This window comes from Cannabis sativa, unplaced genomic scaffold (genome assembly GCF_029168945.1).
Source record: "Cannabis sativa cultivar Pink pepper isolate KNU-18-1 unplaced genomic scaffold, ASM2916894v1 Contig2, whole genome shotgun sequence".
Lineage (NCBI taxonomy): Eukaryota > Viridiplantae > Streptophyta > Magnoliopsida > Rosales > Cannabaceae > Cannabis > Cannabis sativa.
This window is the reverse complement of record NW_026870038.1, coordinates 370,002-378,067: the sequence shown is the minus strand read 5'-3', so window position 1 is coordinate 378,067 and position 8,066 is coordinate 370,002. Positions and strand designations below refer to the sequence as shown.

Below are 8,066 nucleotides of genomic sequence, written 5' to 3'. Positions count from 1 at the left end.
AAAACAGACAGTTTGGCCGAGTGGTCTAAGGCGCCAGATTTAGGCTCTGGTCCGAAAGGGCGTGGGTTCAAATCCCACAGCTGTCAACTTATTTTAACAAATTTGTTTTGATGTCGTTTTTGTATTTTCTATGTCGTTTGTCGACTTAAATTTTACTGTCGTTTATTGGTTCATAATTGTAATCTCACACAATCAATAGTAATAATTGTGTCTTAAACTTAATGATTTTTTCAACAATATAAAGTTTTTTTTTTTTTGAGATAAAATATCAAATTCATTCAATAATTTAACATTCTGAATATAAAAGATGTAAGAGTTTATTAGAAATAGAAATATCAAAAATGCTACGATCAGATTGATACCGAGAATGTCTAGCAACATAATGTGCTACTCGGTTTGCTGATCGTCTAATGAAAAATAAATTAACATTTGGGAGGGTAGATAACAAAAGTTGGCCGTCTTTGATTAAAAGGTCGAAAGTAGACCTCATTGCTTGTTTGCTTCGAATAGCTTGTACTGAAACAAGATTGTCCGTCTCAACTTGAACATGTTGCCAATTATTGGTCTTTACCCAACTGAGAGCTTCTTTAATCCCCATGGCTTCAATGACTTCAGCTGCATATCTTTCGTTGTGGCAACCGGCCCATGCTGCAACAAGATGACCAAGATGGTTTCGGGCAACAATTCTGAAACCATACTTGTTGTCGCTATCAAAGAGTGTTGTATCTACATTAATCTTGATTGTGTTTTTTGCGGAGCGCCATCACCGATGCTTTCCAAACAGATTGATGACAACGAAATTTTATCTTAAGCTTTATTCCAGTGATCAAGAGCTACTTGTGCAGAAGTAAGCACGTCATTAACAGAGGAGTGTTTTTTTTCTTCCAAACAACCTTGTTCCTTAATACTATAATTTTCATTCAGTTTCCTTAATTTTGTTTTGAATTTATTAAAAAAAAAATTAAGTAATTGATATTGTATGTTTCTATTCAAATTCAATAATTTAAAATGTGTGATGTTTAAGACACTATTAGAATATATACAAGCGAAACTGAACGAAAATTACAATATAAAATAATTAGGAACTTTTGTCATTAAAAAATTATTTTAGTTTATGCCACTATTTATCCTTAATCTCACAAAATCAAGAATGATAATCGCAGTACTAAAGTTTTAAATTAATTATCGGCATAAATTTAATGAATTTTTTTAGCAACGTAAGTGTATAATGTTAATAACACTATAACTTTTATCCGATTTCTTTAATTTTGTTTTGAATTTATGAAAAAAAATTAATAAAAGTAATTGATACTACATGTTTTCGTTCAAACCTAATAATTTAAAATATGTCTTTTAAATTACAATTGAACAAAAACCAATAATATTATAATTTTAAAAATATTGAAAATTTCGCCACTAAAAATATTATTTTAGTTTATGCCTCTATTTATCCTTAAAACAATAATAATATGTTTTTCTTTTTTTTTCTGTCGTTGTTGTAATTTTAATGTCGTTTGTTTAAAATATCACTGTCGTTTTTGTCCTAAAATGTCATTAGTTGACTTTTGTTTTTGTCAAAGAAACTGGCACCACACACTGACATAATCATAATAACTGTCTCACTTCACTTGCCATTGCCAGAAAGCTTTCTTCTTTTCCGGTTATGGCTTTCTTTTCAAGCTCAACAACTCCCACCACACCATACTTCATCAACTCATTCACTCCTTCATCTGGGCTTTCTCTTCCTTCTTCATCCTCCAACCCTCTTAAGCTCCCTCTCTTCTGGCCATGGCAGAAGGTATCTATTCTTTTCTCTCTTTCTTTTTATTTGAGGTGTTTTGAAATTGATAATGGTGTGTAAATAATGAATGTAAAACCAGGTGAAAGTGGGGCCCCTAAGTGTGTCTCCAATGGGATTTGGTACATGGGCTTGGGGAAACCAGCTTCTTTGGGGTTATCAAGAAGCCATGGATGATGAACTTCAGAGGACTTTTAATCTTGCTGTGGACAATGGAATTAACCTCTTTGATACTGCTGATTCTTATGGGACTGGAAGATTGAATGGTCAAAGTGAAAAATTACTTGGAAAATTCATCAGGGAGTTTCAAGGTATCTTCTTAGTTTGTTTGGACTGTACAGTATTTGTTGTTTTGCTCACCATGTGTTCTAGTGAATGATTATGAGGTAAAATGTTTGTTCCCAATTCTGATAAGTTTGTTCTTCAGAGTTTTTTTTTTCTTTCCCCAAAACAAAAATGAAAGACCTTATGTGTACTCAGTACTTACATGTTAACATTATTAGCAAATTATAGTTACTCTAGTCAGTAATTGTTCTTGCAGAACATTGATATGACATTGAGATTTTGTCACTTTTCACTACAGAAACCTATTTGAAAAATAATATAAAGAAAATGCTATTTTGTATATTGCTATCTACCTACTCTTATAGAACATTTTTTTGACTGAATTACAATCAATCTAGTTGATTGAGGTTTCCAATATTCATCATACTATTATCTCTAAACCGCTTGCAGAAAATGGTTTCAATGTAACGAAACATGGGGTCTTTTTGTTATGGCAGAAAATGAAAGTTGCTATGTATATGCAATAAGAGATTGGATAAAAACATAAATTTGTTACATAGAATGTGGTCAATTTTTTCAATTAATCCAAGTTCTTGGACAACTTCATATGCAGGGGGAAAAGGGCTTCAGGATGACATTGTGATAGCCACCAAGTTTGCTGCATATCCATGGCGACTGACACCAGGGCAGTTTGTAAATGCTTGCAGGTAATAGCCCCTTTTTCAGGCTTATCTGTTGTCGAAATCGGCTAGAGAGAGCTTTGAAAATCTTCCCTGTGTATTGATTGGTCTTATGATATAATTTTGATGTAGCATGGTTTTTCAGGGGGTCACTAGAACGTATTCAAGTTGAGCAAATTGGAATAGGGCAGCTCCACTGGTCAACTGCAAATTATGCTCCTTTGCAGGAGATGGCCCTTTGGGATGGTTTAGTGGCAATGTACGAAAAGGTTATATGACACTTTATGCATAGATTTATAAATGGTAGAAATACTTTGAATTCTCATTGTTTGCTAACATGTTTTCTTCTTCTTCTTCTTCCCATATCATATTTTTGCTTTAATTTTCTGTTAACATTGTGATTTCAATAATGAGTACTTGATTACTTGTTTCTAAATCACATTTTTGAGTTTTATGACTCGAAAGTTTTACTGAAAAACACATGTCGTAAGACCATTCATTGTTAATTAGTTTTCAGTAGCTCAAATAATAGTGAATCAAAAAGAACCGTTAGAGGTCTATTTTATCATAGGTGCTCGAAAAGAGCCAACACCATATCAGAGTGTTCAACATCAAATAAATCTTGTAAATCTTAAGTAGATATCAAGATTACTGTTACCAATTCACATATTCAGAGATGGTTTGATGCAGGGTCTTGTTCGAGCAGTTGGGGTCAGCAACTATGGACCAAAGCAACTTCTAAAGATATATGATTACCTCAAAGCTCGTGGAGTTCCCTTGGTTTCAGCTCAGGTATTGTTCTACTTCTCCAAATCTCTATTCATGTTAAACACAACTCAACAAATTCAGCTCTTGGCACAATATGATACCAATGACAAATTGACAACAATGCTTCCAAAGGTGAAAATCTTTGTAGGGATTTCACTCCTATTCCGACACCAACTTCATCACCTGCAAATACAAGAACTCACCCAAACTAAGAACAAGAAACAAACCAGAAAAACAAAATCAAAACAAAAAGTAAAGAAGAAAACCAAGCCATAGAGATTCAACTCCAAATTGGAATCTGAGATGTTTGCTGCATTACTTGAAATAGTTTGATACACACTCGTTAAACTTGTCCTCAATTGTATAACACACTTTGATTAAACATAATAGTATATAAACTTATTTTGTATATTGTCTTTCTTAAGAATAGAAATACATTAAGGTACATATCCTATCCTGAGAGTACCATTTATTCTTCACTGTTTTGGGTTAACCTAGAAGGTTCATCAATGTGGAACTTCAAGAAATTTTGTATGGGAACTGAATTTTAACAATCATTATAGGTGCAATTCTCTTTGCTAAGCATGGGAGAAGATCAGTTGGAAATAAAAAACATATGTGATTCTCTTGGCATCCGAGTTATTGCTTATAGTCCTTTAGGACTTGGAATGCTTACCGGGAAATATACTTCAGATAAACTACCACGAGGGCCTCGGTAAACTGGTTTCTTCATTGAAATTTTCCATGCATTAAAGTTAGTCTTTAATAGCAGAAACTGATCTTCCAAACTTTGCTCTTTCTCTTTATGTAGTTCATTCCTATTCAGACAAATTCTTCCCGGGTTGGAGCCCTTACTGAGTACACTAAATGAAATAGCACGAAAGAGGCGCAAAACTGTGCCACAGGTGATTGAACTATGCAATTTACAAACACTTGAATTATCACAATGATCACAGCAACTTAACAAAATGAGATCTAGTTGGCAGGTTGCTATAAACTGGTGCATATGTAAGGGAACCATTCCAATACCAGGTGTTAAGAGTGTGAAACAGGCAGAAGAGAATTTGGGAGCTCTTGGCTGGCGCTTGAGTTCAGAAGAGGTACTCAAGTTAGAATATGCAGCCAATGAAGCTCCCAAAAAGATGGTTCAGAATGTATTTCAAACAAGGTTAATTTTCTCATTGCTTGTTTTCCATAAAAGGGTAGCTGAGAATAAGTGTTATGAGTCACTATATATCATCTATGTGGCGTTTGTCAATTGGTCGATAGCCTTCAAAAGGCTTAGGAGGTTGCCAACCAATTAGAAAGTGCCACATTAGTGTATGCTGCATTTTCCTATCTTTAATTTTTGTAGTGTTTTTCTCTTAATATATTGTAGCTTATTTCTCTTTGAACAGATGACAGTTTTAAGTGACAAGCTGAGACCAAGCACAAGAATATTTGACTCACTTGAATTGTGTAAAAGCACAAAGTAAAGAAAAGATGAAGACAAATTGTGTACAAGTTCATTTGGAAAAGATGTCAGTTTAATAACTTGTTTCTTGTAAAATTACATTATTGTATATTAAGTGGGAATGACATATTGCATGCACTAATAATTTGTCTCATAAATCCCATTTTTTAATTCATGACACATCTTTGTAAAGGCAATGAGTTTAAGCTTTAATATCTTTCTTTAGCTAAATTATTGTACTAATCTTATAGTTAGCACAACAAAGGTAATGCTCTTTTCTAATTTCTATCAAACTTGGTATGTTATGTTTAGTGCCAAATTTGGTTCTAAATAAGCTACATCCCAAAATTTGTCAACCAATATCTCCATTGTCATGTTTATAAGCTAAAAACATTTAAAATTAGATTGCCAGTGTTGAATCAAGCTATCTCACCATAATCAACAATAATAAAAAAACTTTCATGTATCATTGCTTTCCATCGGCCCCGAGGGCAATAGAACAGTGTCTAATGTGCAGAGCGTCCATGTAGGCATTCTGTTCCCGTCATCTCTTAGATGGTAAGGAGGTTCCGTCATCTCTTAGGTGCCGGTAAGGAGGTGTGTTGGAATCGAGGTTGGGATCTTGCATTTTGTTGTTTGCATAAGCGTCTTTGTTTATGTTGATTTAGGGTTCTAAGTTTTGACTAAATAACAAGAGAAAAAGGGCTGTTACTTGTTTGAATCTAAATACATAATTGCATTCGATTTGAATGTTTTCCAACTCATTAATGGAAATCCCATTTGATCTTAGAATTGTTACCTTGGACATTTTAGTTTATTTTTAAAGATTACTCATTGATGTATCACAAAATCTAAAAACTTTTTTCTAAATATTTTTAAGAAAAATGGTTGAAGGCAAGACACAATCTAGCAAGAACATAACCGTATAAATGTATTAGAGAATAGTTATAAGTAAAACCAAATAATAGGTCGAACTCAACATCTTAATAACCAAAATTCCAAAGTACAAAGAAATACAGGAAATAAGTTTTCCCAGTAGAGCAATGTTGTCCAAAACAGCAAAAACAAAATTAATGTTCTAATAGGAAACTGCAGAAGCAGCACCTTAAGGTAGGAATGAAAATCTACTTGATCTTCTTCTTTGGCCTCAACTGCAATTCAAGTTACGAAACAAACAAGTGAATAAACGAGTTCGTAATAATTATTAATTGAAACTTGGAAAAGAAAAAAACAAAAGTTTGTTTACCTGGTTGCTGTGTCCACACTTCTTCTTTCTGCAATTAACAGCACGAGGGTGGAGACGGGCATAGCACCTATAAGCAAGTAACAAAGAAGTTTCAAATAAAGCATATCGACATTGATACATAAAAACACAAAAAACTGAACTAGTATCAACATAAAGACATTACAAGAACACCATAGCTTAAATGTAAAGATGAAAAACTACATAACCATAATAGGTGAGGATAATGAAAACAAAGGAACCATATAGCTTAAATGAATCACTAAGCCAAATATTGTTAACAACCATACATGAGGGGAATCCCTAAATCCAACATTTGTTAATTAAGAAACAAACACAAATGACTTGAGCAGAGAACATATCATATTCTATAAACCAAACATATATAACATTGATAAATTAAGATTATGACTTACTTGCGGCAAATCATCTTTTCCTGGTTGTATTTCCTGGCCAATGCCATAAGAGATGGCTCAATGATTCCACCACGGAGCCTCAGAACCAAATGCAATGTGGACTCTGTGGAAATGACCCCATCAAATTCACACAATTTTGTTAAATTTCTTAAACAAAAACCATTGCAGACACTAAAATATTCATAACTGTAGCTAACGTATTTCAAACTCGAACCCTCTAAAAAATTCTCAATTTTTTAACCAAACAAACAATAACTTCACTCAAAACTATATAGATAAATTCTTATTCGATAATCTCAAAAGAAACATAAACAAACAAACAAAAAAATGGTAACCTTTCTGGATGTTGTAATCAGCAAGAGTGCGACCATCTTCAAGCTGCTTTCCGGCGAAGATCAACCTCTGCTGGTCCGGAGGGATACCTAAAAGTAGAGAAGCAATGACAACATTAATCATTTGCAAGCAACAATAAGAAAGAGAATGAATAGAGTGAAAACTGACCTTCCTTGTCCTGAATCTTAGCCTTGACATTGTCGATGGTGTCGCTAGACTCGACCTCAAGGGTGATGGTCTTCCCAGTTAGGGTTTTCACGAAGATCTGCATCTTTAGCCGACTCGTCTAGGGTTTTTGGCTCTGTAAGGAGTTGGACTATCATATATAAAGCTCCACAATTTATATTAGTTACCCAATTTTATAGAAAATGTTACACTTTAGTCCCTAAAGTTTGCTTATTACAATTTACAACTCTATTAATATTATATAAGGGTGTAAATGAGGAAAAAAAAGTGAATGTAAGTTATACCATAACTAAAATCCAAAAGCTTTACTATCTCCAATATCCTCAATCATTTTTACTATGGCATAATTTAATATCTAATAATTATTTTAAAAAAAAAGTAATCAATAATAATATTTGTAAAATGTAGCTAAGTAAAATAATTAAATTTATATAATTATGAATTTACTCTCGAGCTCATTTTTATATTCTTCACTTCTAGTCTAAATCTTTATGAATTTATTTTTGGACACTTTTTAAGAAGACATCATACCAATAGAGATATGTTTATCCTAATATGCTCATACTGTTTCTCATTTTTAGTCAATACGAGACTTTGGTTACTACCCAACAGTCAATACAAAGTGAGATTATCGAATAAGAGTTTATCTATATAAATTTGAGAAAATTTGAGAATTTTTTAGAGGGTTTGAGATTGAAATACGTTAGCTACAATTATGAATATTGTACTGTTTGCAATGATTTTTGTCTGAGAAATTTAACAAAATTGTGTGAATTTCCTTTAGTCATTTCCACAAAGTCCACATTGCATTTGGTTCTGAGGCTCAGTGGTGGAATCATCGAGCCATCTCTAATGGCATTGGCCAGGAAATACAACCAGGAAAAGATGATTTATCGCAAGTAAG

At 33.1% G+C, this 8,066-nt stretch overlaps 2 protein-coding genes and 1 non-coding gene across 4 annotated transcripts; 2 read left to right on the top strand and 1 right to left on the bottom strand.

The window, feature by feature from the left end:
* Window positions 1-6: 6 nt before the first annotated feature.
* TRNAL-UAG (transfer RNA leucine (anticodon UAG)) lies at window positions 7-86 on the top strand. Its single transcript has one exon. It is a non-coding gene; the product is annotated as a tRNA-Leu (tRNA).
* Window positions 87-1,550: 1,464 nt separating this feature from the next.
* On the top strand, window positions 1,551-5,126 carry LOC115717442 (pyridoxal reductase, chloroplastic). 2 transcript variants are annotated; one of them, XM_030646429.2, is made up of 9 exons: window positions 1,551-1,798; window positions 1,881-2,109; window positions 2,697-2,790; window positions 2,909-3,032; window positions 3,454-3,555; window positions 4,095-4,246; window positions 4,343-4,436; window positions 4,518-4,699; window positions 4,929-5,126. In XM_030646429.2, exons 1-9 carry the CDS (start codon window positions 1,664-1,666, stop codon window positions 4,930-4,932), a joined length of 1,116 nt encoding a protein of 371 aa, XP_030502289.2. In that variant the 5' UTR covers window positions 1,551-1,663; the 3' UTR covers window positions 4,933-5,126. The 2 variants fall into 2 exon arrangements, with proteins under 2 accessions (XP_030502289.2, XP_030502291.2); XM_030646431.2 differs by lacking the exon at window positions 4,929-5,126 and having other exon boundaries at window positions 1,553-1,798; window positions 4,511-4,689.
* A 765-nt stretch (window positions 5,127-5,891) lies between these two features.
* LOC133033084 (ubiquitin-ribosomal protein eL40 fusion protein) lies at window positions 5,892-7,413 on the bottom strand. The gene is made up of 5 exons (XM_061107655.1): window positions 7,145-7,413; window positions 6,979-7,065; window positions 6,644-6,746; window positions 6,231-6,297; window positions 5,892-6,135 (listed from the first exon to the last, which is right to left on the bottom strand). Exons 1-5 carry the CDS (start codon window positions 7,245-7,247, stop codon window positions 6,109-6,111), a joined length of 387 nt encoding a protein of 128 aa, XP_060963638.1. The 5' UTR covers window positions 7,248-7,413; the 3' UTR covers window positions 5,892-6,108.
* Window positions 7,414-8,066: the final 653 nt, after the last annotated feature.